This window comes from Cherax quadricarinatus, chromosome 51 (genome assembly GCF_038502225.1).
Source record: "Cherax quadricarinatus isolate ZL_2023a chromosome 51, ASM3850222v1, whole genome shotgun sequence".
NCBI classification, from domain to species: domain Eukaryota; kingdom Metazoa; phylum Arthropoda; class Malacostraca; order Decapoda; family Parastacidae; genus Cherax; species Cherax quadricarinatus.
Genome location: NC_091342.1, coordinates 332,501 through 349,959, shown reverse-complemented (window position 1 = coordinate 349,959; position 17,459 = coordinate 332,501). Strand labels below are relative to the sequence as shown.

Sequence of the window (17,459 nt, the reverse complement as noted above, 5' to 3'; positions counted from 1 at the left end):
GTTATTTTTACATTCTCCTTTGATTACTCCTTCAGTTCGGCACTCCAGCAAGTGGAAATAGAGTGAGAGATGTGAAGACAAATTAAAATAAGATAATCAGCCAAATTTAAATAACCTTTTAAATGTTATTTATAGTGTCATTGTCACTATAATACTGTACAGTGGACTCTCAGTTAACGACATTAATCCATTCCAGAGAGCTTGTCTTTAACCGATTCTGTCGTTATCTGAATTAATTTTCCCCATAAGAAATAATGGAAATCCAATTAATCCGTTTCAGATACCCAAAAGTATTAAACAAAAATTTTTTTTTACATGAAATATACATTTCCCTACACAGAAAACAATGATGCGCGAAGAATAAAACGATAATAACATCACACTTACCTTTGTTGAAGACATGGTAATGTATGGAAGACGGGAGGAGGGGAGAGGATGGAGGAGTTTACAATTGTTTGGAAGGGGAATCCCACTCCATGAAGACTTCAGGTACCAAGTACTTATCCAGGGTTACTTCCCTCCTTTATTTTTTAATGCCACTAGGACCAGCTTGAGAGCCACTGGACCCCTGTCGCTCAAAAAAGTTTTCCAGAGAAGTCCATTTCTGGCGTATGTTAGGAATTGTGTTGGGTGACACAAGATTGTCCTTCAATGTGATACTAATATCAGCTCTACGGCTTATTTTTCTAGCACAATTCATCTAATATGACATAATAAACCATGTTAATAACATAGAAACATGACAGATACTCTAGAATGAATAAAATGTCATTAAGTACATGTATGTCACAAGTGTTGCTGTGTTGTTGTTGTTGTTGGGTGCATAAGGGCCACTGAGAGCATAAGCTGTACATAGTGGTGGTGCAGGCAGCAGCAGAGGCGGTAGAGACGGTGGTGTTGTCAGTCGCCCTACATAACTCCAACAGCATTGGAGGAGTTAAATTCGTGCTGTCCTTTTTCTGTCGATTAATCGCTTAACTTATTTGCTACAGTTAATGCTACACTTTATCGCTGGCTGCCGCTATAGCCTTTATAGACTCCTGCTGCTTTAGTATCATACATATTGCAGAATCACTGAAAAAGGCACATTCTCCCCTCTCAGCCCTTTACCAAAGGGGTGGCTGGCGCTAGAAGCTTTCTTTGGGCCCAGGGTGACTTATTTAGCAGTTACAAGCACTAAAAACAATGGAATAATACAAAGTGTATCGCATGTACGCGTGGAATCATCCTCACTGGCTTGTAAACAATGGCACATTGGCTGTACATGGAGTGGCCAGGCCACAGGACACATGACTTTAACCGAGTTTTTTGTCATTAACTGAGCCAATATTTTGACACAAAAATGTGTCGTTATCCAATTTTTATGTTATCCGATGACGTCGTTAACTGAGGGTCCACTGTATTTGTATTTTTGTATTAATGAATAAAAGGCAGAGTGCAGAATAAGCTAATATTGTGACAGTGTTTCATTCTGTGTAGAGTTTTATTAAATTATTTCACTAATACTAATGTTGCTCAAAATGAAGTAAATTTCTATGCTTTCAGATACAGATTGTAAAATACGCATCAGTGATGAGCCTGGGAAGGCGCTGGTCACCTCCACACCACCCACCAACACTTCCTCTATCATCTTAGAGAGAGGTCATCACAACTTAACCAGTGGGGAAGCAAAAGATGGGGTGGAGAAACAAAATGTAAATGTGGCTGTGGAAACTAAGAAACCCTCGCCCATGGCCTTCACTGTCGAACTGGGTGGAGAATCAGGTGGTGGTGACGTTGTTATTAACAAGAAGCTGGATATCACAGCCTCCATCAGCAAGTGGGCACCAAAGCACAGGAGGAATCTCAGTTTGACTAAAGTTGACGAGCATAAAGTAAGTGCAGTTGCTGTGTGATGAGATGAGGTCATCCTGGTATGTGTGCATGCTACTTGAGATACTTTGTACCTTCTGCTGAGCCTCTCGCTCTCACAGGGAGTACTTTCATTGTACCTTTGGAATCAATCCTTGCAGAATTTTCCAGGGGTAATTTAGGATGTACTGTATTTTTCTTGCCTACATTCCAGAAAGTATAGTTCAAGGGACTTCAGGCATTCCCAATAATTCAGATGCTTGACTGAATTTGTACAGGTTCTCTCTACATTCTCCGGTTCTATGATTTAACCTGCCTTAGCAGGGGCTGTTAGCATACAGCAATACTTCAGTCTATAAAAAGTATATTATATTTGTGATTATGATAGTACAGCTGTTATGATTTTTGAGAGTAAGATAAGATAGTCTCACTCTAACTCCCTTACATTAATCTTCCACTCTGTTGATTGGTTTAATTTTCTTTATTCTCGTTTGTTTTATTTCCTTGATTTTTCTGTACGAGTAACTAAATTTGTCCTCATGGAGCATCATACTGTGTATAACTTTCATCTTATGCACATATGTGAATAGAATAAACCCTGGATTTAAAGGAATAATAGTTGAGGTGGGTGGCAGACAATAGTGATTGTAGTGGATAGAAATGCAATTGTTTTGCCCTGACTGTAAGAGCAATAAATAATTCTCTAACCAACATAAAGTACTTTGTCCATTGTTTGTGAATCAATTGACCCAATGGATTTTGTCCCATATTTCTGAAGTCTATTAAATTGGGGTCCATGAAAATGAGGGTTTACTTAACATACTTAATTTTGCATGTGTAAAACCATTTCCATATACAGTAGGGCCCCACTTATATGGCAGGTTAGGTTCCAGGCTACCGCCGTTAAGTGGAAATCGCTGTAAAGTGGAACACCCTTTTTTTTCCCTTATAAATGCATACAAATACCAGATAACAGGTGTACACTAACATATATTAATTTAGCAATAGAACTAGGTATTAAAAAAACAAAAAAAAAGTAAAATACACACATAGTGCACTCATTACTTACCTTAAAATATTTGTAGTCTTAATCTAGGGTGAGACAAGTAGTATTTATTGTACGAAATCAAGTGTGGTATGTATGGTAACCAGCCGGGCTACCATACCAGGCCACCCCACCTACACATAATATTCTATTACATTTAAGCATCCCAGAGCAATAAAATGCATATACAGTTCACTCATTACTTAACTTAAAATATTTGTATTCTTAATGTAGGGTCAGGGGTGTGTAAACGAGATAAAACGAATAAATAGAGAGAGAGAGAGAGAGAGAGAATGAGTACATGAGAGAGGACAGGCGCAGAGTTATGTAAACAAACCATGCGAACGCAAGTTTTGTAAACAAGCCAGGCATACATGTTTGGTTTGTGTGCAAATTACATTGTGTACAAGTTGTCTCTACATTGATACGGTAGAATAAATGAAGAGGAACACTCCCATTCTCATGTAACACCATTTTTAAAAGAAATGACACTCTGAGTGAAGGCAATGGAAATCAGCCACTCTGACTTTTCTGGGTTATCCTAGGTACTTTACACATATGCTGCTATGTGTGATAATTTATGTAACTGTGTTTTTGTATACCTGCATAAACTTACATACGAAAGGAATAATTTTCTACAGTTACTCCCAGTAACACATTTTCTCTGATGTTGGACTAGAGAAAATGTCATTCTTGCTGTCACTCGTAGAAGTCTGGCTACCACATCTCGTATTTATGTTTATTTATTCTACTTTGGGGTGTATTTATCATCTTTATATGTTATGTATCATGTTTATTATATAATTTTGAAAAAAATATCATAGATGGATTAATGAAAACGTGTGTACAGTATTAACGTAATATACGACATTTAATGAGATTAGGTGATTATTATTTCGTATTAATACTAATATGGCGTCAATCGTAGAAGTCTGGCTCCCACATCTCATATTTATGTTTATTTATTCTACTGTGGAGTGTATTTATCATCTTTATATGTTATGTATCATGTTTATTATATAATTTTGAAAAAATATCATAGATGGATTAATGAAAATATGTATATTAACGTAATATACGACATTTAATGAGACTCGGTGATTATTATTATTATTATTTTTTTTAACAAGTCGGCCGTCTCCCACCGAGGCAGGGTGACCCAAAAAGAAAAAAAATCCCAAAAAGAAAATACACCTACCATCTGACTTACGACCGTGTTTTTTATGCCAAATTTCTGGGAAATAAACGACTATTTGTGTTGTACAAAGTGTTTCTCCTAAACCTTACAGTATAAAATACAGTACTAACAGCATAAAAAGTAAAGTAAAACGTGAAATACCAAAATAAAACAATAAAATAAAGTCATTACAAAAATGTTTTGTTGATATTCAGTAGTAAAGTTCGACTTATGACCATTTCGACTTACGACCGGTTTCTCAGAACCGAACTTGGTCGTAAGTCGGATGGTAGGTGTACTTTCATCATCATTCAACACTTTCACCTCACTCACACATAATCACTGTTTTTGCAGAGGTGCTCAGAATACAACAGTTTAGAAGTACGTATATACGTATAAAGATACACAACATATCCCTCCAAACTGCCAATATCCCAAACCCCTCCTTTAAAGTGCAGGCATTGTACTTCCCATTTCCAGGACTCAAGTCTGGCTATATGAAAATAACCGGTTTCCCTGAATCCCTTCACTAAATATTACCCTGCTCACACTCCAACAGCTCATCAGGTCCCAAATACCATTCGTCTCCATTCACTCCTATCTAACACGCTCACGCACGCTTGCTGGAAGTCCAAGCCCCTCGCTCACAAAACCTCCTTTACCCCCTCCCTCCAAACTTTTTGAGGACGACCCCTACCCCGCCTTCCTTCCCCTACAGATTTATACGCTCTCCATGTCATTCTACTTTGATCCATTCTCTCTAAATGACCAAACCACCTCAACAACCCCTCTTCATCCCTCTGACTAATACTTTTATTAACTCCACACCTTCTCCTAATTTCCACGCTCTGAATTTTCTGCATAATATTTACACCACACATTGCCCTTAGACAGGACATCTCCACTGCCTCCAACCGCCTCCTCGCTGCAGCATTTACAACCCAAGCTTCACACCCATATAAGAGTGTTGGTACTACTATACTTTCATACATTCCCTTCTTTGTCTCCATAGATAACATTTTTTGTCTCCACATATACCTCAATGCACCACTCACCTTTTTTCCTTCATCAATTCTATGATTAACCTCATCCTTCATAAATCCATCTGCTGACATGTCAACTCCCAAATATCTGAAAACATTCACTTCTTCCATACTCCTCCTCCCCAATTTGATATCCAATTTTTCTTTATCTAAATCATTTGATACCCTCATCACCTTACTCTTGTCTATGTTCACTTTCAACTTTCTACCATTACACACACTCCCAAATTTGTCCACTAACCTTTGCAATTTTTCTTTAGAATCTCCCATAAGCACAGTATCATCAGCAAAAAGTATCTGTGTCAATTCCCATTTTGTATTTGATTCCCCATAATTTAATCCCAACCCTCTCCCGAACACCCTAGCATTTACTTCTTTTACAACCCCATCTATAAATATATTAAACAACCATGGTGACATTATACATCCCTAAGACCTACTTTTACTGGGAAATAGTCTCCCTCTCTTCTACACACCCTAACCTGAGCCTCCCTATCATCATAAAAACTCTTTACAGCATTTAGTAACTTACCACCTATTCCATATACAGTGGACCCCCGCTTTACGATCAGCTCCCAATGCGACCATTACGTAAGCGTATTTATGTAAGTGCGTTTGTACATGTATGTTTGGGGGTCTGAAATAGACTAATCTACTTCACAATATTCCTTATGGGAACAAATTCGTTCAGTACTGGCACCTGAACATACTTCTGGAATGAAATAATATCGTAAACTGGGGGTCCACTGTACTTGCAACATCTGCCACATTGCTCCTTTATCCACTCTATCATATGCCTTTTCTAAATCCATAAATGCAATAAAAACTTCCCTACCTTTATCTAAATACTGTTCACATATATACAGTGGACCCCCGCATAGCGAACGCCTTGCATAGCGAACATTCCGCATAGCGAACACTTTGATCGCTAAAATTTTGCCCCGCATAGTAGACAAAAACCCGCTCAGCGAACTTCGTCCGAGACGCGTCCAATGTGCGGCCTCAGCCAGCCTTACATGTGCCGCCTGTCCCATTGTTTACCAGCTAGCCTCCGCGGTAACATTCAAGCATACACTCGGAATATTTCGTATTATTACAGTGTTTTCGGTTCTGTTTGTTGAAAATAAGTGACCATGGGCCCCAAGAAAGCTTCTAGTGCCAACCCTGTGGTAAAAAGGGTGAGAATTAGTATGGAAATTAAGAAAGATTTTGAAGGGTTTGGGGCTAACCCTGAGAAGCCTATGCCAGTTGTGGAATCCATTGTGCCTACTTCAAAAATTAAGGAAATGTGTGCACAGTGGGTTGAACTGCAAACCTTTATGGATGAAAATCACCCTGACACAGCTGTTGCAAGGCGTGCTGGTGACTATTTCAATGACAATGTTATGGCCTATTTTAGACAAATCGTAAAGGAACGGGAGGTACAGAGCTCTATGGACAGAAAGAAGTCCAGTGACTCTGAAGCTGGTCCTAGTGGCATTAAAAGAAGAAGGGAAGTAACCCCGGAAAAGGACTTGCCTCCTCAAGTGTTAATGGAAGGGGATTCCCCTTCTAAACACTAACACTCTCTCTCCCCTCCTCCCATCCCATCAATCATCACCAGATCTTCAATAAAAGTAAGTGTCATGTAATTGTGCATGCCTTTTTCAGTTTGTGTGTACTAAAATTAACATTTTTTTTGTGGTAAAAAATTTTTTTTTTCATACTTTTGGGTGTCTTGCACGGATTAATTTTATTTCCATTATTTCTTATGGGGAAAATTAATTCGCATAGCGAACATTTCGCATAACGACCAGCCCTCTTGCACGGATTAAGTTCGCTATGCGGGGGTCCACTGTACTTCAATGTAAACACTTGATCTACACATCCCCTACCCACTCTAAAACCTCCTTGCTCATCCGCAATTCTACATTCTGTCTTATTATTATTATTTATTATTATCATCATTACTAATATGGTGTCTCAAGACATATGACACTCTTACTGATTTTAATATGTACCTGCATGCCAGCACAGTGTGTAAGTTTATTTAGGTACAGGTATACATAAGTATTATTATCAGAGTGTATATAAAATATGAAATAACTTTTAAAAACACTTGAAATTTTGGAGTTTCCAGACATAATGGAGAGACTTAGTGCTTATGGATCTCACAGAGAATGTAAACAAACCGGGTGGGGCACGGTGACCATATTAGAAAGTCAGGTGGGGGAAGCCATATAGAGAGTTTTGGTCATGATTTGAAATGACCGTATTAGCGGAATGCCGTAAAGTGAAACGCTGTAAAGCGGGGCCCTACTGTATGTACACTTGTGCAAAACCATGCCTTTATATATATTTGTTTATAAAACCATGTCCTTATACACTTGTGTGTAAAACCATATTCTTATGCACAATGTATAAAACCATGTCATTATACACTTAGGTGTCAAACCATGTCCTTATATTCTTACATGTAAAACTGTCCTTATACACTTATCACAAGTATACCTATATTGTTGTATTCTTAAATGCCTGTCATGTGTAAAACCATATCCTTACACATTTGTAAAACCACATCCTTACACATGTGTAAAACCAATTCCTTACACACACATGTAAAAATCACATCCTTACACACTCATGTGCATTACTGTATCCTTAACCCCTTCACTGTCTCTTACGCAGATCTGTGTTATTGATAACAGTGTCAGTTGTGTAGATCTGAGCTTTGGGCTCAGCTCCCTCACATGAACTATGAGCAATAAATTTTGGCTTAGACATGAAAAAATGGGTTTGTGAGTTGAGGGTGCATGGTTTAACCCTTTCAGGGTCCAAGGCCCAAATCTGGAGTCACGCACCAGTGTCCAAGAATTTAAAAAAAAAAAAATTTGTTATTTTTTCTTATGAAATCGTAGAGAATCTTTTTGTGAAGGTAATAAAACAAAAAGTACGAAATTTGGTGGAAAATTGACGAAATTATGCTCTCGCGAATTTTGATGTGTCAACGATATTTACGAATCGGCGATTTTGCCGACTTTGACTCCCATTTTAGGCCAATTACATTATTCCAATCAACCAAATTCTTAGCTATTTCACTAGTATTACTTCTATTCTATCGATTGAGCACAAGAAATCACCAAGTCAACTGTTTCAACTACAAAATAAAGTGATCGGAAATTGTTAATTTGGCCAATTTAACACAAAGTTCAAAATATTCCAATTTCAAAATAGGGTCCAGAATGAACAATGTAGGCATTCCTGGCACTAAACTAACATTTCCTCTGTTCATTAGTTATGTTTTGAGGCTTTACAAATAAATTCCATTTTGATTTTTTATTCACATAATGAATTTTTATTCACACCAAAAAATAGAAGATTTACTGTTATGCAATACTGTAATAATTGTATAAATATCATCACCATATTTGTGAATGTATATTAGACCCACCAGCTGACGTGTATTAGACGTGTGAGGTCGTTTGTTTACTCTTGAATATCGGCAAAAATTTAACATTTCCGCTACTTTGAGCTCAGTTTCAAGCCATTTCCAATGCTAAAACCAATCAAAATCATCTCTATTTCTGTAAAATGTCTTCCATTCTATCAAATGAGACCAAGAAATCGCAAATACAACTATAAAAAATATACGAAAAAACACTGCAAATTTGCTGTTTTAATCGAAAAATCATGATTTCATTTTTTTCTCTCATTATACACAGTGTGCTGCAGGATCTGTTTTATGTGGTGCACACATACCACATAGATGTATTCTCTCATATCTACGCCCAAATGTACCACTCACAGTTTATCAGAGTGAGCTGAGCTCATGGCGTAGATCTACGGTTTGGACCCTGAATGTAAAGCCGTAGATCTACGGGACGGACCCTGAAAGGGTTAAAAAAAACCTGCCCAGTGCAGTACGTGATGTGAAAAGCAAATTCCACCTAGTGTTTGGTTTAAACTAGTGTCATTGAGGTATTTTCTAGGATGGTTTGTATGGTTTTATTGGCTTCTTCTTGGTATCAGATGATAGAATGGAAGACATGCTACTGAACTACAGAAGTATTCAATTTTTGACAATTTTCCTGATGACACGTAAGACCCCCTTCCCCTACCCATCCGAGGTCTCTATTTTTTGGGAGGTTTACTAGGTTTGTTTCAATTATTGGGACACCCTAAATCATGACCAATAATTCCTGGTTATATTTTATCTGAGAAATAGGGTAAAACTTTTATTTTTTGCATGTGATGAATTCAAACCAAAGGGCAAGTGTAATATTGGAGAGGATTAATGAAAAGAGGAAATGTTTCTTTAGTGGCTGGAATGCCTACAGTGTTTATTTTTTCAGTTTTGTGTAAAATTGGCCATAATACTGACTTCTGTTTATTCTGTAGGGTAATTCCAATAGTTGAATTGGCAGTTTCTTGAGCTTCAAGATTAATACAGGAGAGCCCCAATTATATGGCAGGTTAGGTTCTAGGCTACCACCATAAAGTGAGTTGCCCTTTTTTTCACTTTTAAATACATATAAATGCCTGATAACATGTTTATGATATCATATATTAAGTGAGCAATAGAACAAGACCTAAAACAATAAGAAAGTAAAATGCATATACAGTACACTCATTACTTACCTTAAAATAATTTCAGCTTCAGCTTATAGTGAGTGGCAATTAGTATTTATTGTAGAAGTCAGGAGATGACACATCTTCATCCTCTGACCCTTCAACAAATTTTATTCGTTTTGATGTCAGCAATAAGGTTATTATGACTCCTCTTTTTATCACAACTACCCTTAGATGCCATTGTAAATACAAAAATAGTATATACAGTAGGACCCCGTATTCATGGAGTCCTACCGTATATACTGTGGATAGTAGCAAACCCTATATACAAGTCGTATACATACATACCTGTTATAAAGTTTAAATGGTAAATTATGTACGATAAGTCGAGAATTATCACTTTTTCACTTGTGCGAAACACTTCACTGCTTTGAAGAGCTTCCACCATCACTACTTTGCACTTTGAAGCCATTATTAACGTTTTCAGTGTTGTAACCCCTCCTCGTAAACTTGCTCCCAGAGTTGAATTTAAAAAAAAAATATTTTTTCTTATGAAATGACAGAGAATCTCTTTCCTGAGGTAATGAAACCAAAAGTACAAAATTTGATGGAAAGCTTACGGAATTACGCTCTTGCAGAGTTAGCAGTCTTGGCGATATTTACACTTAGGCAGTTTCGCCCACTTTACGCTCTATTTTTGGCCAATTCTATGGTTCCAGTCAATTAAACTCATAGCTAATTTGCAAGTACATATTCCTTCTGTTCTGTCGAGTGAGTACAAGAACTCACATACAGTGGACCCTCGACCAACGATGGCATCGTATAACGTTAAATCCGGCGCGATACATTTTAACACAAAAATTTTGCCTCGACTAGCACTAAAAAACTCGACCAACACGATTCATTCCATTCGAGACGCATCCACGTGTGGCCTAAGCGTGCCTCACTGCCAGTGTTTACAAGCCAGCCACCGCGGTCGCATCCAAACATACAATCGGAACATTTTATGTTATCACAGCGTTTTTAGTGATTGCACCTGCAAAATAAGTCGCCATGGGCCCCAAGAAAGCTTCTAGTGCCAACCCTGTGATAAAAAGGGTGAGAATTAGTATGGAAATTAAGAAAGATTTTGAAGGGTTTGGGGCTAACCCTGAGATGCCTATGCCAGTTGTGAAATCCATTGTGCCTACTTCAAAGATTAAGGAAATGTGTGCAAAGTGGGTTGAACTGCAAACCTTTATGGATGAAAATCACCCTAACACAGCTATTGCAAGCTGGGCTGGTGACTATTACAACGACAGTGTTATGGCCCATTTTAGACAAATCTTAAAGGAACGGGAGGTACAGAGCTCTATGGACAGATATGTTGTGCGACAGAGGTCCAGTGACTCTCAAGCTGGTCCTAGTGGCATTAAAAGAAGAAGGGAAGTAACCCCGGAAAAGGACTTGACACCTCAAGTCCTAATGGAAGGGGATTCCCCTTCTAAACACTAACACCATCCACACTCTCCCCTCCTCCCATCCAATCAATCATCACCAGATCTTCAATAAAGGTAAGTGTCATGTAATTGTACATGTCTTCTTCAGTTTGTGTGTATTAAAATTAATATTTCATATGGTAAAATTTTTTTTTTTCAATACTTTGGGGTATCAGGAACAGATTAATTTGATTTCTATTATTTCTTATGGGGAAAAGTAACTCGAATAACGATAATTTCGACTAACGATGAGCTCTCAGGAACAGATTAATATCGTTGGTCGAGGGTCCACTGTATTTACCTATTTCAGCTACCCAATGAAATGATCAGAAATCAGTAATTTGGCCAATTTCACACAAAATTCAGGAATTGCCAGTTTGAAAATAGGGTCCAGAATAAGCAATGTAGACATTCCTGGCACTAAATAAACATTTTCTCTGCTCCTTAGTCACATCTCCAGGCCCCTCTTATATTACACTTGCTTTTCATTTTGAAGTTTTTTTCACACAAAAAATAAAAAATTTACTTTTAGGCATTATTTTAATAATTTTATAAATAATGTCAGTGCATTCCTAAATACATATTAGACTGGCCAGTAGGATGTATATTGGACAAGTGACACCATTTGTGTACTCTGGAATATAGGCAAAAGTCGAACATTTCCACTACTTTGAGCTCAGTTTCAAGCTACTTTCAGTTCTGAAACTAATCAAAATCACCTTTGTTTCTGAGACCAAGAAACCGAGAGTACAACCATAAAAACCACATGAAAATACACTGCAAAGTTTCTGTTTTAAACCAAAACCATGTTCACAGTTTTTTTTTCTCATGCACTGCGTGTTGCAGAATTTTTTTTATGTGGTGCACACACTCATATCTAGGTTCAAATTTACCACTTACAGCTTATCAGAGTGAGCTGAGCTCATGACGTCATACTATGAGACCGACACTGGCTTCAAAACTGCGATACAATGGGACTGACACTGAAATGGTTAAGCAAAATTAAGGGTTATTTTTGGGCCACGGTAAACCGTGGATAACTGAAACCGTGGATACCAGACCCCCGGATATGAGAGTCTATTGTATAAATATTGTATAACTTTAAAACGCTTGGAACTTGGAAAAAGTTTCCAAGAGAAAGATGCAGAATTGTAGAAATAAAGATTATTATTATTATTATTATTAAATAACAAAAAGGCACAATACCAAGACTGGAACAATACGTACACAAGTAACCCGCACATAGAAGAGAGGAGCTTACGATGACTCTGTAGATGCCTTCCTCTCCCACTACATTGTAAAATGCTCCAAACTTCAGAGCACTCGTGACCTAACCTGATTCCTCCTTTTTCTTCTTCTCCCTCTTCCCCTTTTCCTCTTTCCTTTTTCTCCTTTGGGTTGTCTGTCTTTCTTCTGCCCTGTGTATTTGTTCCTTTTATTTATTTATTTGTTTTTCTCCCCTCGATGTTCTTGCTCTTACCCTCTGTGGGCACCTAGCACCCTTGCAGTGCTCCTCTTTCTTAGTATTTGACTGGCCCCTCCTACTCTTACCACCTCCCCACTACTACTTCCTTCCACCTCCATTACTACCACCACTACTACTACTACTACTACTACTACTACTACTACTACTACTACTACTACTACTACTACTACTACTACTACTACTACTACTACTACTACTACTACTACTACTACTACTACTACTACTACTACTACTACTACTACTACTACTACTACTACTACTACTACTACTACTACTACTACTACCACCACCACCACTACTACCACTACCACTACTACCACTACCACTACTACCACTACCACCACTACCACTACTACCACTACTACCACTACTACCACTACCACTACTACCACTACTACCACTACCACTACCACTACTACCACCTCCTGCCTATATATACCCATCCTGCTCTCCTTTTCGTTAGTGTGATTTTGTAAATGGTCCAAATCGGACCGAAACGTCGTAGTAAGGTCCTCTCTTCTATGTGTGGGTTATTTGTGTACAGTGGACCCCCGGTATACGATATTAATCCGTTCCTGAGAGCTCATCACATGCCAAAATTATCAGAAGGTGAATTAATTTTCCCCATAAGAAATAATGGAAATCAAATTAATCCGTGCAAGACTCCCAAAAGTATGATCAAAAATTTTTACCACATGAAATATTAAGTTTAATGCACACAAACTGAAGAAGACATGCGCAGTTTGTAGTACTCTACTAACAATAGAATACATGACACTTACCTTTAATGAAGATCTGGTGGTGCTTGATGGGATGGGAGGAGGGGAGAGTGTCGAACTTATTGTTTAGAAGGGGAATCCCCTTCCATTAGGACTTGAGGTAACAAGTCCTTTTCCTGGGTTACTTCCCTTCTTCTTTTAATGCCACTAGGACCAGCTTGAGAGTCAGTGGACTTCTGTCGCACAGCGTATCTGTCCATAGTGGCCTGTACCTCTCGTTCCTTTATGACTTTTCTAAATGGTTCACAGCATTGTCATTGTAATAGTCACCAGCACGGCTTGCAATAGCTGTGTGAGGGTGATTGTCATCCATAAAGGTTTTCACCTTTGTCCACATTGTACACATTTCTTTAATCTGTGAAGTAGGCAACTGGTATTCGATACATTATATCGCAAAAAATTTTCCTCGGTATTTGATACGATTCATACGAGACGTGTCCACACATGGCTTGAACTGCCCCCTTGTGTGCCAGTGTTTACAAGCCAGCCAGTGTGCACGCATCTAAAGATACATTCGGTACATTCCATATTATCCATATTATCACTGTGTTTGGTGCTTGTTTCTGCAAAATAAGTCACCATGGGCCCCAAGAAAGCTTCTAGTGCCAACCCTTCAAGAAAAAAGTCGCTAATGACTTATGAAATGAAGAAAGAGATAATTGCAAAGTACGAAAGTGGAGTGCGTGTGTCGGAGCTGGTTAGGTTGTATAATAAACCCCAATCAACCATCTCTACTATAGTGACCAGGAAAACGGCAATCAAGGAAGCTGTTCTTGCAAAAGGTGCAACTGTGATTACGAAACAGCGACCGCAAGTGTTAGAAAATGCTGAGAGATTGTTACTGGTGTGGATAAATGAAAAACAGATAGCAGGAGACAGCATCTCTCAAGCGATCATTTGTGAAAAGGCTAGGCAGTTGCATGACGATTTGGTAAAGAAATTGCCTGCAAATAGTGGTGATGTGAGTGAATTTAAGGCCAGCAAAGGTTGGTTTGAAAGATTTAAGAATCGTAGTGGCGTACATAGTGTGATTAGGCATGGTGAGGCTGCCAGTTCGGACCAAAAAGCAGCTGAAAAATATGTGAATGAATTCAAGGAGTACATAGACAGTGAAGGACTGAAACCTGAACAAGTGTTTAATTGCGACAAAACAGGCCTGTTTTGGAAGAAAATGCCAAGCAGGACCTACATTACTCAGAAGGAAAAGGCACTCCCAGGACATAAGCCTATGAAAGACAGGCTTACTCTGTTGATGTGTGCCAATGCTAGTGGTGATTGCAAAGTGAAGCCTTTATTGGTGTATCACTCTGAAACTCCCAGAGTGTTCAGGAAAAACAATGTCCTCCAGGCTAATTTGTGTGTGCTGTGGAAGGCAAACAGTAAGGCATTTGTCACTAGGGACTTTTTCTATGACTGGTTACACCATGCATTTGCCCCCACTGTGAAAAATTACCTAACTGAAAAGAAATTAGTCCTTAAGTGCCTCCTGGTATTAGACAATGCCCCTAGTCATCCTACAGAGTTGTCAGAGCGACTTTCTGGGGACATGAGCTTCATTAAGGTCAAGTTTTTGCCTCCTAATACCACTCCTCTCCTGCAGCCCATGGACCAGCAGGTCATTTCAAGAAACTGTACACAAAAGCTATGTTTCAAAAGTGCTTTATAGTGACCACAGAAACTCAACTGACTCTAAAAGAGTTTTGGAAGGATCACTTTAATAGCCTTAATTGTATAAACCTGATAGGTACAGCTTGGGAGGGAGTGACTAAGAGGACCTTGAACTCTGCTTGGAAAAAACTGTGGCCAGAATGTGTAGACAAAAGGGATTTTGAAGGATTTGAGGCTAACCCTGAGAATCCTATGCCAGTTGAGGAATCCATTGTAGCATTGGGGAAGTCCTTGGGGTTGGAGGTTAGTGAGGAGGATGTGGAAGAGTTGGTGGAGGAGGACAATGATGAACTAACCACTGATGAGCTGCAAGATCATCTTCAACAGCAAGAGGCCAGACCTGAGGAAACTGCTCCGGAGGAGGGGATAGAGAAATTGAGGAAGTTGCCTACTTCAAAGATTAAGGAAATATGTGCAAACCTTTTTTGATGAAAATCACCCTCACACAGCTATTGCAAACCGTGCTGGTGACTATTACACTGACAATGTTGTGAAACACTTTAGGAATGTCATAAAGGAATGTTGTGCGACAGAGGTCCAGTGACTCTCACGCTGGCCCTAGTGGCATTATAAGAAGAAGGGAAGCAACCCCGAAAAAGGACTTGACATCTCTAGTCCTAATGGAGGGGGATTCCCCTTCTAAACATTAACACACTCTCCCTTCCTTCCATCCCATCAATCATCACCAGATCATCAATAAAGGTAAGTGTCATTAGGTAATTTTTCACATTGGGGCAAATGCATGGTGTAACCAGTCATAGAAAAAGTCCCTAGTGACCCATGCCTTATTGTTTGCCCTCCACAGCACACACAAATTCACCTTGAGGACATTCTTTTGCCTGAACGCTCTGGGAGTTTCTGAGTGATACACCAATAAAGGCTTCACTTTGCAATCACCACTAGCATTGGCACACATCAGAAGAGTAAGCCTGTCTTTCATAGGCTTATGTCCTGGGTGTGCCTTCTCCTCCTGAGTAATGTAGATTTTGCTTGGCAATTTCTTCCAAAACAGGCCTGTTTCATCGCAATTAAACACTTGTTCAGGTTTAAATTCTTCACTGTGTATGTAATCCTTGAATTTCTTCACATATTTTTCAGCTGCTTTTTGGTCCAAACTGGCAGCCTCACCATGCCTAATCACTCTATGTATGCCACTACGATTCTTAAATCTCTCAAACCAACCTTTGCTGGCCTTAAATTCACTCACATTACCACTAGTTTACCTGGAGTTTACCTGGAGAGAGTTCCGGGGGTCAACGCCCCCGCGGCCCGGTCTGAGACCAGGCCTCCTGGTGGATCAGAGCCTGATCAACCAGGCTGTTGCTGCTGGCTGCACGCAAACCAACATACGAGCCACAGCCCGGCTGATCCGGAACTGACTTTAGGTGCTTGTCCAGTGCCAGCTTGAAGACTGCCAGGGGTCTGTTGGTAATCCCCCTTATGTGTGCTGGGAGGCAGTTGAACAGTCTCGGGCCCCTGACACTTATTGTATGGTCTCTTAACGTGCTAGTGACACCCCTGCTTTTCATTGGGGGGATGGTGCATCGTCTGCCAAGTCTTTTGCTGCAGACATTTTTTCAATTAAAATAAAGAATTAAACTAAGTCTGCCCAAAATGCCTAGCCATGCTAGGCATTCTAGTGGTACACTCTGTAATCATTATTTAACTACATGTAAACCACACAACAACCAAATTCTGTAAATTCAACATTGTAATCTTTATAGAGAATAAACTTTGAATTTGAAATTTGAATTAAATCCTCATGCAACTTCCTAGCCTTTTCACAAATGATCACTTGAGAGATCCTATCTCCTGCTATCTGTTTTTCATTTACCCACACCTATAACAGTCTCTCAACATCTTCTAACACTTGCGATCTCTGTTTCGAAAACAAAGTTGCACCTTTTGCAACAACAGCTTTCTTAATTGCTGTTTTCCTGGCCACTGTAGTAGCGATGGTTGATTGGGGTTTTATATACAACCTGGCCAGCTCCGACACATGCACTCCACTTTCGTACTTTGCAATTATCTCTTTCTTCATTTCAATAGTCTTTAGCACCCTTTTTCTTGAAGGGTTGGCACTAGAAGCTTTCTTGGGGCCCATGGTGACTTATTTTGCAGAAACAAGCACCAAAAACACTGTGATAATATGGAATGTACCGAATGTATGCTTAGATGCGAGCACACTGGCTGGCTTGTAAACACTGGCACGCATGGGGCAGTTCAGGCCACATGTGGACACGTCCCGGACGAATCGCATGTGGCGGTTTTTTTAACGAGTGGCGAGGCAAAATTTTTGCATAGTGTATGGAGTGGCCCTCAAGCACACATGATTAGATACACAAATGACCCACACTTCAGAGATGAAGCCCTAGATAAATTTT

The 17,459-nt window shown here is 39.2% G+C and overlaps 1 protein-coding gene across 15 annotated transcripts in view; it reads left to right on the top strand.

Moving 5' to 3' along the window:
* Positions 1-17,459, top strand: part of LOC128694611 (nucleolar protein dao-5) — a 541,519-nt gene that overhangs the window by 201,688 nt on the left and 322,372 nt on the right. For all 15 annotated transcript variants that reach the window (XR_011393390.1, XR_011393389.1, XR_011393388.1 and 12 more), the window contains one exon: positions 1,546-1,874. Coding sequence is in view for 12 of the 15 variants with exons in the window: in XM_070095641.1 (XP_069951742.1) it covers positions 1,546-1,874 (329 nt within the window). In the remaining 3 variants the exon portion in view is untranslated. The remainder of the gene's footprint in view (positions 1-1,545; positions 1,875-17,459) is intronic.